Source organism: Rutilus rutilus (genome assembly GCF_951802725.1).
Source record: "Rutilus rutilus genome assembly, chromosome: 2".
Taxonomy (NCBI): domain Eukaryota; kingdom Metazoa; phylum Chordata; class Actinopteri; order Cypriniformes; family Leuciscidae; genus Rutilus; species Rutilus rutilus.
The window spans coordinates 53,381,363-53,397,308 of NC_140210.1; the positions used below are offsets into that span (position 1 = coordinate 53,381,363).

General features: G+C 38.5%; 2 protein-coding genes and 1 long non-coding RNA gene across 3 annotated transcripts in view; all 3 read left to right on the forward strand.

Annotated features, from left to right (window-relative positions):
• LOC311284210 (CMRF35-like molecule 5) overlaps positions 1-4,522 on the forward strand; it is a 125,182-nt gene extending 120,660 nt beyond the window's left edge. Inside the window, exon 5 of the mRNA XM_084399125.1 lies at positions 1,616-4,522. Coding sequence (XP_084255251.1) covers positions 1,616-1,719 — 104 coding nt within the window. The 3' untranslated portion in view covers positions 1,720-4,522. The remainder of the gene's footprint in view (positions 1-1,615) is intronic.
• On the forward strand, positions 373-1,565 carry LOC311284222. Its single transcript, XR_014626171.1, has 3 exons — positions 373-547; positions 713-1,030; positions 1,287-1,565. It is a non-coding gene; the product is annotated as an uncharacterized lncRNA (long non-coding RNA).
• Positions 4,523-12,253: 7,731 nt separating the features above from the next.
• Positions 12,254-13,125, forward strand: LOC311286086 (uncharacterized protein). Its single transcript, XM_084402129.1, has 2 exons — positions 12,254-12,561; positions 12,969-13,125. Exons 1-2 carry the CDS (start codon positions 12,375-12,377, stop codon positions 13,112-13,114), a joined length of 333 nt encoding a protein of 110 aa, XP_084258255.1. The 5' UTR covers positions 12,254-12,374; the 3' UTR covers positions 13,115-13,125.
• Positions 13,126-15,946: the final 2,821 nt, after the last annotated feature.

Genomic DNA, 15,946 nt, shown 5'->3' on the forward strand with positions numbered 1-15,946 from the left:
GGGAGAACGACGCGAGGCCGGTGGTGTGATTACTGATGAGCGACACCGAGACAGTTAGATTGAAACAAAAGCTGCTGTAAAGCAAAAGCCGAATCCTGGACATTTTGGACGGTGTCGACGACCGGACATGTCCGGGAAAAAGAGGATAGTGTAGTGTTTACATGAACGCTAAACAAGTGATATACAAATATATATTAAAAAATAGAAGTAGAAAAAGAGCAAAAGGGCAACAGAAAACACTCAAACATGTTAAAGACAGACAGAAACAGGATGTGGTTGATGAATTCACAGTTCATTTCCTGGTCAAAACTGAGAGGCGTTTTCACACCTAACGCCACATGGAAACACGGACACACAGTTTCTCATCACGTGAGACGAGAAACAAGCGTATTATTTTACTCTCCACATATAGATGAGAGCAGTATTATTGCTGTTGGAGTTTCAGAGAGTCGTGTGAGGAACTACTGAGAGTTTCAGACTGATTTTCTGAACTGAACTGATGAAGAAATGAAGTTTCCACTGATAGTTTGTGTGTTTCTGCTGACGGGTAAGAGCTGAAGATCTCTACTAAAAGTGTTTATTATCTAACATTATGGTGTATGTTATCAGTGTACATGAGTAAAGCAGTGTGTGTGTGTGTGTGTGTGTGTGTGTGTGTGTGTGTGTGTGTGTGTGTGTGTGTGTGTGTGTGTGTGTGTGTGTGTGTGTGCAGTGAGCAGTTCACTGTCTGAGGGCATTACAGTGAGAGGAACAGAGGGACGACGAGTGATCATTACGTGCCCTTATCCAGAAGGATATGAAAACTCTTACAAATACTTCTACAGAGGACTTTACGGAGAACGTGTCCTTATACTAGAGTCTGATGGAGGAGAGTCCTCAGTGATCAAGGGCAGATTCTCACTGAAGGATAATCCTCAGACCAGATCATTTACAGTGACCATCAGTGACCTGAAGATGGAAGATGCTGGACCGTACGGATGTAGATCTGGATATACACACTACACAGATGTCCAGCTAAATGTGATCAGAGGTGCCTGATATTCAACACTTAAATCTGCAGTCTGTAACTTTAGGCGCTCTAGAGGTTAATAAACTGCTGCGTCTGAAGAACATTGAGCCGGAGCTCCTTCTCTCTGTTTGTGTCTATAAATTTTGTACATTTTGAACACAAAAAAAAGTTACGGACTGCAGCTTTAACACCAATCTGCTTCATCACTCATGTTTATTGTTTTATGAATAATATTCATATATTTATAATGGTGTGACGGCTCTTCTCCATTTCTCAGCTCCAGAGACAACGACACGTGTCCAGATCTCAACAACCAGCATTAGACCGTACAGCAGCACTGAACACACCAGCACAGGTACACACACACACACACACACACACACACTGACATCTGTCCTCACAAACACACACACACACACACACACACACACACACACTGACATCTCATGCACAACAACTCTCATGCATTCACCGTGAGACTCACACAATTGACACTTTCACACGCTCTCACGCCATATATATTTATACTGACATCTACACTCTCACACACACACACACACACACACTGACATCTACACTGTCACACATCCTTTTTCTCACGCACAGTAAAGTCTCGAAGCAGAGAGGACACATCCAGCAGCGTCACAGATCATCAGATCTCCTCAACAGGTACTTCATCTCTTTCTTCTCAACATCTCTTCAACCTTTAATATGCTTTATCTCTGGTTATTTCTTCACCGGTACACTTTATCACTTTCTTTGTTCTGCAGTTTCTGAGTAAAATCATCTCATAATGACAGTAATAACATGAGTCCAGCTTTACGAGGGTTTGACAGAGACTTTTATCCAAAGTGACTCTGTATCAGTTCAGATAATAAAGTGTCTTCTAAAATGTTAGACGAGCTTTCTTCCAACTTACCTTCTCCATCACGACGTGTGTTCGCGCGATGTTGTTGGTTACCTAGTAACGAACGTACGGTGGCCGAGAATGTTCCGTCAACTTCCGTGTGTTCGCGCATCTATGTTGCCTAGTAACGAACGCAATCTGGCCGAGATACGTGCTGGCGGCAGGAACCTTCACTGTGTGCCTGCGCCTCGTATACAACGTTATATATAAAGCTTGCAGGACAACTTGGTTGGCATTGCCTTTTCAGCGTGAGAAATACACGGTGTGGCGTGTGAGCGTGTGAACTGGTTGAATTGCGTGTGTCTCACGGCCAATGCGTGAGACTTGAGAACCCTGACTTTTCAGAGCTTAACTTCCATCAAAACATTAATAGTTAGTCTGATTATAGTGAACACAGAGATATCAAAGCTTCTAAACACACTTTTAATGCTGCATTCAAGATCATTCATGTCTTACACAAACTTGCATCAACTTAGAAACTTGAAAGCTTCAACGTCTGTGAAAAATAAACCAAAATTGCATCACACTGAACATTTAGAGGTTGTGATGTTCCTCAACACTCGAATCAAATGTACAACAACTGAATGTTTGACGCATCATTTGACAGTCAGTGTTTTCGTGGTTCTGCAGTTTCTGAGTAAAATCATCTCATAATGACAGTAATAACACGAGTCCAGCTTTACGTGGGTTTGACAGAGACTTTTATCCAAAGTGACTCTGTATCAGTTCAGATAATAAAGTGTCTTCTAAATGAACATTTATATAATGTGATTATCAGTATTCAGTGATATGAACAGAAAACACAACATTTGTTCATATGCAGCAATAGCAAACAGTGTTAAGTGTGTTTGTCTATTATTATTATGTGTTATTATATCACTGCATGAGCGACACATTCACAGTCACTGGTGTTTCTCTCTGTCAGCGACTCATCAAACAGAAACTGAAACAACAAGAACAACAACAGGAAATACTACAGTTCAACTCTATCAGACAAACACTAGTAAGAACACAAACTACACTACCCATAATGCAACTCTCTGATCACATGATCACTCTTTGAAAGGAAATTGATTTGAACATTTGTGGAGACATTTTGGTTTGGCATCAGCCGTAAAGAGAAGTGTTTTCTTCTGAAGAGTCGAGGTTTACCATTGCAGTTTCACTTCAGTTACACAATATAACACCTGTATATTTACAATATTACAATATTCCTAATGGTACAATAATCAAAGGAATTTATATTAGTTATTAGAATGTTAGCGTTGCCTTCAGATCTGGCTTCTGTTGCTGGCGGTCTGGGTTCGGTTCTGCTGGTTCTGACTCTGTGTTCTGGAACCTTCATCATCCTGAAGAAGAGGAAGAGGAAATCTGGGACAGGTAACAGTTTGTTTGTGATTATAAAGTCCTGTTTTTATAGGGTTTGAATTGATTTGTCTTTTTTCTCTATTCATGCTCCATTCAGCTTTATTTCAGCAAAACATGCAGCACAATACAGAGGTGAGTGTTCAAATCTTTACCTGTAGAAGATCAGACATGTTAAATGATTGTTTATTGATCAACAGAGTGTTTAATCTATGCAAACTAGTAAATTATTGATGTATGTGTTGTTTTTCAGACTGACCGCATGTATGAAGAGATTCCAAACAGTGATGTCGCCACGGTAACATCTTCAACCAATCAGACGCCAGCATCACACCTCAACAACTGCATAGATGTCTGTCCTGTTTACGCCACAGTAACCAATCGCCATCCTGATTCAAACCCCAGTCACACCCACTTGACCAATCAGGTGACAGATACAGCCGGTGATTATTATGCCAATATAAAGTCTCCTGAAGCAACACAGGACAGCGGGACAGAACTGATCTACATAACAGTAACACATCCACAAAACATCTCAACACATCCACAAAACATCTCAACAAACGAGGGTCCGATATATTCAGTGATCAACCGTAAATGAAAAAGACTGTCCACAGACATTGTCACGAATCAAGCCTCTGTGGTTCCTCCTATTTGCCTCCAGAGGGCTCCCTCTCCCGAATATTGACATTATCCATTTAATCTCCATTCCCCATGACCCGTGCCTGGTACTGGTTATCTGCACACCTGCCGCTCATCATTCAGACTATTTATTCAGTCTCTCTCCACTCCATCATTGTGAAGTCTTGTTCTGCCCTGGCTGACGTTTCTGAGTGTTTTCCCTGTTTCCATTGTTTCCTCGTTATTGACCCTGGACTGGTTTCACCGGATCGACCCTTTGCTTATTGCCTTTGTGACTCTGCTTTGTTTGCCTGGAGACTCGCTACTCTGTTTGCTGCCTGCCCTGAAACTCTGCCTGCCTTTGCATTATTAATAACAGTAACATACTGTAAAGATTACATTGAAGAACTGTACATTCACAGCTGCTCTTGTTTTGCTGCTTTTACAGGTGTGCTGTATAATTGTAGTTTATGATTTACAGTACTCTTGTACATTTACAGGCTTTACAACCAAAATTGCCAGTAATAAATTTTACAGCAATTTTTTCCTGTGTACGTTTGTGTTCAGCCTTGGATATCTCTTTTGCTGGTGTTTGATCCCTGCCTGTTTGTTCTACGTTTACTGCTGATAATATATACATATATATATTTACTGTTATCAGTTTATAAAGTGTATATACTAACCAGAAATGTTACTAACAACTAAAAAAGAAATGTAAATAAAATCTAAAAATGACACAAAATTCAATATTCTTTGGTACACCTCATCTACAGTTCAATAAAGCTATTAAAAATGTAAAATACAGCAGAAACCAGCGATTATGAGGCAATTCACACAAGAGGCAACATTAAGAAAGCAGAGAATCAGAGCAATGATGAAGTTTAAGGGCAAAAGGCAGTAGCTTTGACAAGATATTGTATAAAACACTACACAGCTCTTTATATCTTCTCAGGCTCCTTCAGGACATGATCACACAAACCAAGTTTCATAATAACATCCTATTGAGTTCATAAAATACATCATATTACTACAAAATAGTAAATGGCCAACATGGGAAAGTTGGGTGTCGTTCAGCTTGATATTAAACTATTGAAGGTCAAACTATTTATAGGCTAAAATATCAATTGTCCATTATCCGCCAACACTAGGTGGCGCTGTGCCGAAACTCCTCACGTTCCCTCAGGGTAAGATGGCTGTAGAGGTGCAGGTCTGACATCAGTTTGGAGGCCAAATCTTGGAAGCGAGTTGCATTTTAGCACTTCTGGTTTCATCGTCCCGAAGTCAATGGGTTTTTGAAATGGGTTTTGGTGAAATGGCTGAAATAAGGTCTGTGGTGAACACAAGCTCAAGACACGCTTTATTCTACCACATAAAATACATCAGTATTTCCCCACTCGTGATTTATTGAAGCTGTTACTTGTCTTGAAAAAGGCGGTTGCTAACAAGTGTCCAAATGTGACGACAGAGTCAGTCGAGGAGATTAAACGTCATCAGCTGAACATGTAAACTCAGTCGCTTTTACAGCGTCGATAAGCTTATAATTGAGATCTTATAAACTTATAAACTACTCTAACTCAAACCTAGACACAGACACACAGTCAGTGAACAGTATGAGTTTGACTCTCAACACGTGAAGGACATGTTAATAATAGTTGCTGACGCACATTGTTCTCTCAGTACGGAAGAGAACGACAGTAACGTTTGTCACACAGAATTTGGTCTTTTATTTAAGCGAAACGCTTGTCAAATTTCATCATGTTGGACGTCCTGCTGCTCTTTTCCAGCATCTGTACAGGTGAGTTTGAGACTCTCAGCTCTTTTACACAGAGTTTGACATCTTCTCTTGTTTTTCCTCTGTTATCACATGATCATCAGACTCATATGGATGATATTTGTCAGTTATTATTCTGGCCTGCTTATGTCTCTTGCTCACACATAACAGCTCTATACACTCTTAAGAAATGTCTGTTTATTAACAGTTGTATTACTGTATATTTTTACAGAAATTGTCCATAGAATGTCATTTACGGGTGTATTTCTGTTTATTTACGTTTCGAATTGCATTATGGGACCAACTGCCGTGGCCAGAGACGGACGTTTTAAGCAGAACGTCAAAGAATTTGCAATGGTCTGCGTTTCAGCGGTAAGTAATTTTTTCGGAAAAATGTACGTTATCCAAGTGACTGTTTTATTTGCAGTAGTTTTAAATGTTATATTGTCTGGGTTCATCGTGTGTATACCATTTTGAATTTCCGTTGGCTATTGCTAACTTTAACGTTAGCTAACGTTCGTGAGCTGCTGTCATTAACCAGCGCTTGGTTAGGGAGATTAAAGAGCTGTTTTTTCTCAGAAGATTTAAAACTGACCAGGTTTGTGTGAGTTGTTTTTTGTAATATTAGGTCAGAGTAAATTATCATCCCTTATTTGGTCATGTCCCGCTTCTCCATTCTTTGCGGCAGTGGGTCTGTTAATTTACGGAACTATTGTCAGTATTTTTATTTGCAGCGGGAGATTTTGACTGCTGTTCACCGCGTCTCCTCTATATGTGAACAAGCTGGCTGTGAACGAGCAAAAGCTTCATCTCCAGCTCCACTTTAAGTGTAAAAGGTAATTTTGAAATGTCATAGAACTTAACGTTAGTGTTTTCTTGGTATTGTAAGCTGCAAACGTTAACTGTTAAATGTTCGGTCGTGGTTAAGACAGTGTTAGTTAACGTTAACGTGTTGATGTGCGACATCAGTGGTGTCTTTTTGGGAGCTGAACGTTAAATGAAGGCTCTCTAACGTAATTCTGGGCCATTTAGAGTGAGCGAAAACCCTAACTTAATCCAACATTAACGTTCGTTAGTAAGGTTAAATTAACTGTTACTTGCTGCAGGCAGGTCTGCCATATCTATGTCACATTCCCGCTGTTTTTTAAGTTTACTTCAATATTTTACTACTAAATCCTAATCTAATCATGGCAAACTATATATCGTTGGAAAGGTCTAAGACTCAAGAATACATATTTGTTGATGATTTTGCAGAAAAATATATGTTGGAAGAGTAATGGATTAATATATGACAAGAGTGCGCATAAAAAAAAATCTGTATCATTACAGGAGTTTGAAACTTGTGAACCAAATTGAGGAGAAGGGCAAATCCATCACAGAGTTTCTTGTGAGCAAGGGAATCACAGGAGTTACTACAGATCCAATAAAACTCCTCCAGGGCCTGATGGAGTACTTTGCGGAGGAGCCAAAGGTGCTGCTGCTAAACGAAGAAGTAAGCACACAGCATAAAAACTCACAATTTTATTGGAATTTGGTTTAGTAGGTAGGGAAGGTAGTGACGCACTGATACCAATGTTACCACTGCCAATACAGAGTCCTGAGCATTGCAGGGAAATTCCACAGAAAAACAACATTTTGTGTCTTCACCTCTCACAGGATGCTTTAGCAGAACTGCCAAGCAACCCGTGCATCATAGTTGTGGGTAAGGATATTCATGTCTGCTCTTAAATATTTGAAAGTGCTGTATATTTGTTTCATTGATTTAAAAAATGTATTGACGTTATTTACATGGTTTGCAGATGAAGGAAGATACAAAATAGCCTCTTCTACGTGCTGAACATCATGTACTCCAAGGGAGCAGCCCTGACTCTGGAATTTATCCAGAGGTAGGCCTATGTTTTGACAAAGTTCTTTGTCCATTTTATAGTATACTTAGTTTTGCAATGCCATGCCAAAGTGACATGATACATTTGTGTTGCCACAGGAGCCTGCCGTATCAATCCAGAACGTGGGTCTAAAGCAGAAAAAAAGGGCACAAAACAGTACAACATTCCACCAGAACTGCTTCGATTCCTGTCGGACCTGAGTGACTTCCAGAATCCTTGGAAGATTTAAAGGTCATTACACTAGAGCCCTGCACGGGCCTCAAATCTAGGCCCGAGCCCGGCCCTGGCCCGAGACGCTCAGGCCCTAGCCCGACCCGTGTCCGACAGCTCATCAGAATTATCAGCCCGAGTCCGACCCGAGCCCGTTTTTTTTCATTACACAGCGGCAGCCTGCTCTATTTGCAGCCATTAATATAGGTCAGTTTTGTTAGTTATGTTTCTTTTCATTTCTTTATTAAGTTAATTTAGACAAATGTTTGGAGCATTTTTTTTTTTTTCAATGACGACCGCAGCCGAGCCGACAGCGAGTAAACCGTGATCAGTTTAGCCTCTCAAATCAACGCTAATACTTTACTTGGCTACAATAAAATCCATAGATATAGCCTAAAACACTTAAAGCATATCACACAGACAGTAAGTTTATTAAACCACAGTCAGTAAAACAACATTTTTGAAATACTGAGGCAGGCTCGCAAACGAAATGAGCAACAGCCTACAAAACAAATTAAATTAAATAAATGATAAACAAACTTGCAGGTTATCTTACCTCAAAAATGCACCACAACATGGCCATTCTTTTTTCCAGTAGTTTCCAACAGTTAAACGAAAATAAAGTCCAATCAAATGAAAAGTTAGAACAGTCTCTTAGAGAGCATCGTGGAAAAAGAATAGCATCCACAGGAGATTTGAACCCAGTCCTCTTCTATCACTCTTCCCGCTGCGTTTTAAGTTGGCCATTTTCTCTTAATATTCTCCATTATTTGCACATGAGGTGAATCGTGGGTCGTGCTGATGGGAAAAGTCGGGGCCCGTCGGGCTCGGGCTGAAATGCAGGGCTCTACATTACACAAACTCCTTTGTTACTCACACTTCTTATTCTTATTCGTCTTATTCTGTTGAAATCTTGTACATTTGGCACAACTCTGTAAACTCAGCTGCTGGCTGAGACAAACCGGCCGCTCCTCTCTACCAGGTAACGTTACCTGCAGGCAGGAAATAACAGCAGAGAGAGAGGAGGAGGAAGGACTGATGCCCGAGTTCTTCATTCTTTTGCAAATGTTACCCAGTATTGTGATGTCAGATATTGAGTTTGTATAGTGACTGCTGTTGTAAACTGTATTGTTGCTGCTCTAGCAAGTTATAATTAAAATATTAAATTCTAGTCCTATTCTGAATTTAAAAACAACCACGGAGCTAATATGCACACCTTAGTGTTTGTTTATTTATGGCAAGTCAAATTGTCATCTCAATATATCAATGTTATCGCACATCGCAGATTTTCCTTCTATCATGCAGGCTGTCCTTACAACCTTGCTTGCTTCATTTCTCATTTGGTCAGTTAGTTGTTTGCTAGGATGGCTGAATGTGCGATGCAGTGAAAGGCTTGGCTTAATTTCACTAAAGTCAAAGATAAGGAGGAAGTGAAATGCCATTTATGTTCCAAGTTCATTTCTTGGGATACATGTTCATTAAAGCACCTCAGCAAGATCCATTTGCGAATTAATATTTTGTTTTTGTTTTACAGCCATAGAAGTAGCATCTGGAACGGAGAGAAAGGAGTGAGGTGTGTTTGTGTGTTTTTGGCAGCATATTGATTATTTTTCACTTTTTCTCGCTTAATCTGCACTCTGTTCCTGAACTGGGTTGGGTTTGTTTAATTGCTATTCTTGAGAGAGATGTCCCAATGTTGTTTTATCTACACTACTTTACTGTTTAATGCAAAAGTGGTTTGACAAAATATTGGATATGAAATATGGATATTGGATAAAAAATGAATTCATATTTACCATTTTATGTAAGAGCATTTATTTCAGCTTAGAGAACAAAATATTACTGTGTCTATGACCAAACTGTCCGAGCAAGCCCTCCGTATTGCATTACATCTCCAAGATGACACCAAGAGCTTTAGAAGGCCAACCCCTCACCTCCAGGGAAATGGGTCTATATTTCTGTTTGGAATGTTTTCAACAAGAGTTATTATCATTATAGGTACACTGTTATAGAACAGAAAAGTAAAATTTCTATTTGCTGTAGGTATATTGCCTAAATTCATAAGTTTTATTTTTACTGTAGGAAAAGTACAGTGCAGTTTTATCTGTTTTTTTTTTTACTATAGATACATCATTAAATACCAGAAGATTTCTGTTTTATCTACTGTGGGCACACTGTGAATTAACAGAAAATTTCCGTTTTTTAATTACGGGACAAAGTCCGGGGAATGAGCTGCCAGTACTTTTTCTGTTATTTTACGAATTTATTTCTTAGACATTTATATAATGATATTTGTGTTTTCAGCTGTTGTTGTTGGAGCTCCACAGACAATTACTGGATACAGAGGAGAGAGAGTTGAGATCAGATGCTCATATGAATCTGGATATGAATCATATGCAAAGTATTTTTGTAAAGGGGAGTGTAACTATGGATTTAGAAACATCATGGTTGAATCAGGATCTCCAGCTAAAGACGAGATATTCTCTCTGACTGACGACACGACGGCCAGATTTGTTAATTCTGTTATAACTTTATTTTACTGACAAAAGTACAAAGAAAAGATTTCCCATGTTTTGGTCACACTTTATATCAGGGTCCAACTGTCACTATAACTAAGGCCGTTAAAGCCCGTTAAGATCTTACATGAGCTTCTTACCTCCAGTGTTTCTGATCCCAGTGTTCCTCGTTATTCTCTTGTTACTCCTGAGAATCTCCAGTCCTTCATCCATCTCCATCGTTCACTCAGTTTCTCACCTGGACTGAGGATCGTGAGCTTCCCTACAGTCTGGATTCAGCCGATCATGATCTCACAGCCAACCTGTAAAGATAAGACACTGATCAGATGATTTGATCAAACTGTTCAACCTGCTGAAAGTCATATTCACTGACCTGTTAGTGTGTGTCCTCTGCTGCATTTCAATAAATGGTTAAACGTTATCTGTGCTTCTCTTCTCTGAGTTTACTTACCGTTACAATATAATATAATATACCAAACCGTCTTCATCCTCATCATTTTCATCGTTTTACTGAACATGCTTCATAATCAAGCTTGTCTTCTCTGTTCATTATAGAGTTCAGAAAGATCAGATTCATCTTCTTGATTTGAGTATTTGGTGTTTTGTGTTTTTATTGTAATTATCATTAATGTGGCAGTTTGACTTTTGACTCAGTTTACAGCTGACATTCACAAATATGTATAATACAATTTTTTTTTTTTTTTAAGCTGAATGTGTCTCATTAAATACTTTAATGGACAAATTAAACCATGTTATTCTTGATTGCAAGTGAAGCATGTTTTATCTCATTATTATTATATTGTGAGTCTGTAGTTATTAATGTGAATATGGTTTCCTTGTTGGATGTTCAGTTCAAGGTTTGTCTGTTTTCATCGGTTCACTCCTGCTGGCTGATGTTGAAACTGCACCATTCAAAAGTAGATGAATATCCGTATAAATCACTGCAAGCAACATATAAATGGCACAGATTAGTTTGGTGCGATTGAGATGCTTAAGAAAAGCTTCATCATTATAATATTAGGAGGCCTTTAGCTTCAGTTAAACATGTGATGTCTTCAGCTCACACTCGCCAAACAGGAAGTGAAACTACAGACACAGGAAGAGCTTTGAGGCTTCAGCTAAACACACTACGTTTCCCACAATGCAACTCTTCCCCCAGAGCTCATATGATGGAGAGAGTGATTTTAATGTTCAAGAAATATTCTGTATTATTTATAGTTTCTGTAAACAACAGTGTTTCTCCATGCTGTCGATTACCACAGAAAATACCCCTAACACACATTTCTTCTTCATCTCATGTCTTTTTCATTCAGAGTTTGGCAAGGATTGTTTCCTTAAAATGTTTGACATTTTTTCCTATAAGTGGATGATGCTTAACATGTAATTAACATGTCTTGAAAATATATTAAAACATTCAGAAGTAGAAAAAGAGCAAAAGAGCAACAGAAAACACTCAAACATGTTAAAGACAGACAGAAACAGGATGTGGTTGATGAATTCACAGTTCATTTCCTGGTCAAAACTGAGAGGCGTTTTCACACCTAACGCCACATGAAAAAAACACAGACACACATTCAGTGAACAGTATGAGTTTGACTCTCAACACGTGAAGGAAATGTTAATATTAGTTGCTGACGCACATTGTTCTCTCAGTACGGAAGAGAACGACAGTAACGTTTGTCACACAGAATTTGGTCTTTTATTTAAGCGAAACGCTTGTCAAATTTCATCATGTTGGACGTCCTGCTGCTCTTTTCCAGCATCTGTACAGGTGAGTTTGAGACTCTCAGCTCTTTTACACAGAGTTTGACATCTTCTCTTGTTTTTCCTCTGTTATCACATGATCATCAGACTCATATGGATGATATTTGTCAGTTATTATTCTGGCCTGCTTATGTCTCTTGCTCACACATAACAGCTCTATATAATGATATTTGTGTTTTCAGCTGTTGTTGTTGGAGCTCCACAGACAATTACTGGATCCAGAGGAGAGAGAGTTGAGATCAGATGCTCATATGAATCTGGATATGAATCATATTCAAAGTATTTTTGTAAAGGGGAGTGTTCAGTCATTGGATTTAAAAACATCATGGTTGAATCAGGATCTCCTGCTAAAGACGAGAGATTCTCTCTGACTGACGACACGACGGACAGAGTTTTCACCGTCACCATCACTGATCTGAGAACAGAGGATAAAGGCCAATACTGGTGTGTTGTGGAGAGGACTGTGCCTTTGCGTGATGTCTATTCAGAGATTGTGTTGCTGGTTAAAGAAGGTAAGTGATTCATTTGTTAATAGCAGAAATGAACTGCATGGAAACAAGCTGAGAGTGAGAGATCAAGTCATTAATCTTGTACAACCCCAGATCCAGAAAAGTTGGATAATTTTGTAAAATGCAATACAAATAAAGTTCATTTTTTGTTCATTTGTTCATTCTGTTTCAACTTTATTTAACTGACAAAAGTACAAAGAAAAGATTTCCCATGTTTTGGTCACACTTTATATCAGGGTCCAATTGTCACTATAACTATGACTTGGTAGTGCGTTAAAGTGACTTTACTGGATTTCTTTGGCACAACAAGAAACAGAGTGATTAAAACAGAGATTGAATGAAAGATTGTATGTATTTTAAATGAACTTCACTGTCAGTGTTTTAAGTTGATCTTTCCTGTGACCCTTCAGATAAAAAGACCACTGAAGTTTCAACCATCAGCCCTTCTTCAGAAACACCGTCATCTTTCAGTACAACAGAACTGAGTCCACAATCAGGTCAGTTCCTCTGTCTGTCGCTCTTTATGACTCTTATTTCTGGAATATTGTGCTTCTAAATTAGCCTGGTTAAAACCAGACCATTCTCAGTAGTAACTGAGTTATGGTCTGGCAAAGCTTCATTAATAACTCATTTCCAAAGGGGCGTCACCAACGGACGTCGCTCAAATGCCTCTGGGCGCAATTGGATAGACCTAAAACCAATCAGAGCGATCGTCATCGTGTAAAGCCATATGCTGCGTCCCAATTCGCCTAAGTTACACTACGCCATAAAAGTATGTACTCTTTTTGTGAAGAAAAGGTATTTACTTTTGAATGTGTAGCAAAAAAGTAGGCAAGCTTTGGGACATACTACTTCGTCATCTTTATCGGACGGATCTGTCGCGTGCATCCTGTCACGTAAACTGCCCTGTCAATCATCTTGTCACAGTTAAAAAGAAATGTAGTAGCACGTTCATCTGCCAGTGGGTCTTTCATGGAGACTGTCCTCATGTGTTTGCAATTTGAATATAATAATGCATTTAAAAGTTGGTGCGCTTCACCAATGGATGTCGCTCAAATGCCTTAGGGCGCAATCGGATAGACCTAAAACCAATCAGAGCGATCGTCATTGTGTAAAGCCCGCCTCAACGTTTCTGATTGGTGCCTTGATTTGGACGGATTAGAAATCGGCTTGAATGAGCTCTTTGCCAGACTACTTGCAGAGCAAATCTAAATTTGCCGGAAGTTTGTCTGGGTTTTCATATATATATTATATATATATATATATATATATATATATTTTTTTTTTTAAATTGCCTAAATATCCCGCATATTCCATCGCGTTTTCATCATTCATTCCAAAGCCGCTGCTGGATGAACAGCGAGCGTGTGTGTGACAGTCGGCTGCAGTAGGCTAAATTATTTACAACAGCGGTAATGGACAATTCCACTTCCAACCTGTAGGGGGACCGAAGAGGAAAAGTTCCTTAGTGTTGCTTTAAAGCAGTGTACCGTGACAGACAAATCCCTGCTTTTAAAGGTATAGGCCTATTGGTTTTTTGTTTTTAAATTTGGATAATCTCTTAATATAATATTCCATACATTGTCAGAGCTTGGTAGACAGATAACTTTTATATTTGTAGACGTTATTAGACAGATTAATTCATAGATTATAATGAATGTTATTTATTAATTGATCATTTATAAATATTAATAATATGCATAATAAATGATGATCATATCTGTCATACACAATTTATGGCATTTAAAAAAAAAGTTTTAAAAAGTGCTTTTTTTTTTTTTAATGGGTCAAATAATTACATAATAATGTAGTCATAATTTAAGTAGTAAATAAATTAAATATGGAAAAAAATGATCCCATCCCTGCAGAATTGTCAAAAACATGATTACTGGTTCAGAATGACCGCTTAAGGCACACCAACATATACTGAAGAGTTATGTAGAAATAAATAAAATAATCAAATGTAAAATAATAATATGTGTTCTTTTCCAAGTTCACATACTTGATCTCATGTTTTCTCATGGTTTATTGTTCAGCTGTCAAGATTAAATAATCAGTTCCAAGACCTTGACACATTTTTATTTTATTAAATATTTTATTTGATTATTATCATTATTTTTTTAATAGGATGTACCGAATATTCTTCAGTTTTATGCAAAACATAAATATGACAAATATAATATCAGATCTCTGTCATGTGGTGAAAGATAAATGCAAACAATATTTATTCATTAGATACTTTGATGGACACATTAAACCATGTTATTCTTGATTGCAAGTGAAGCATATGTTTTATTTCATTATTATTATATTGTGAGTCTGTAGTTATTAATGTGAATATCGTTTCCTTGTTGGATGTTCAGTTCAAGGTTTGTCTGTTTTCATCGGTTCACTCCTGCTGGCTGATGTTGAAACTGCACCATTCAAAAGTAGATGAATATCCGTATAAATCACTGCAAGCAACATATAAATGGCACAGATTAGTTTGGTGCGATTGAGATGCTTAAAGAGCATCTTGCAGGTTAGAAGACACAACAAGTCAAGGTATAGAAAAATAATGTAGGAACTAGATTTTCTTAAAAAAAAAATTATAAATACGCTACAGTGGCTTCTGGAGTCGTTTTTGTGAGAAAATTTTACTTCCGCATCTGAAAATGGGCGTGACGGGCGAGAGTCATGACGTAACACGAGGGAGAGCGGTCGATTCAAACAACAGGGAAAAATGGATTGCAATGACATTTCGGACGCTGAGGAAATTGTTGACGGACCACAGCCATACAATTATGAGCCTGCTAGGCTGGCAAGAGAGCAGGGACAGGCCAGGATTAATGTTAGAAAGAACATATTGGAACTTACAATAACAGAAACTAAGCTTTGATCAGGCGTTTGTCATGCTCATTAATATCCGCTCAGACTAACGTTACGTGATATAACTTAGCGGTTTCTCATCGAGAGACAGAGATATATTTATTCCTGATAATTTTTTTGTTCCATAGGTGCTTGTGTGGGAAATGCGAGGCAATGTTTACAGCTGAGGAAAGTCAGTGTTGCAGGGAGGTGGATGCATACTGGGCCTTAGTGGAAAATGCCAAACTTGCATGGTTGCAGTTAGTGTAACTACAGTAAAGCCATGGTGAATGTTACTGATCTGTGGACACTGGATAGTTCGTTCATTCATTGCACAATGTTTATTCCTGGTTTCCACGTCAGCGCTGTTTGATCCGTTAATAACGGAGAAATGTGAATATTTCTCACTAGATCTCGCAGTGATGTTATTACTTCAGTGGCAAATTCAAATGCTTTATTTACTGGATCTCGCAGTTACAGTGTTGCTTGATCAGGCTCGCGCTGCACTGGTCCAAACTGATAAACGGACCACACAAACACA

Excerpts from the sequence above, each read along its gene's own strand:
- LOC311286086 (XM_084402129.1), top strand. The coding sequence starts at position 12,375 with ATGGTTGAATCAGGATCTCCTGCTAAAGACGAGAGATTCTCTCTGACT. Across the intron at positions 12,562-12,968 it reads TGTGTTGCTGGTTAAAGAAG|ATAAAAAGACCACTGAAGTT; the intron begins GTAAGTGATTCA and ends GTGACCCTTCAG.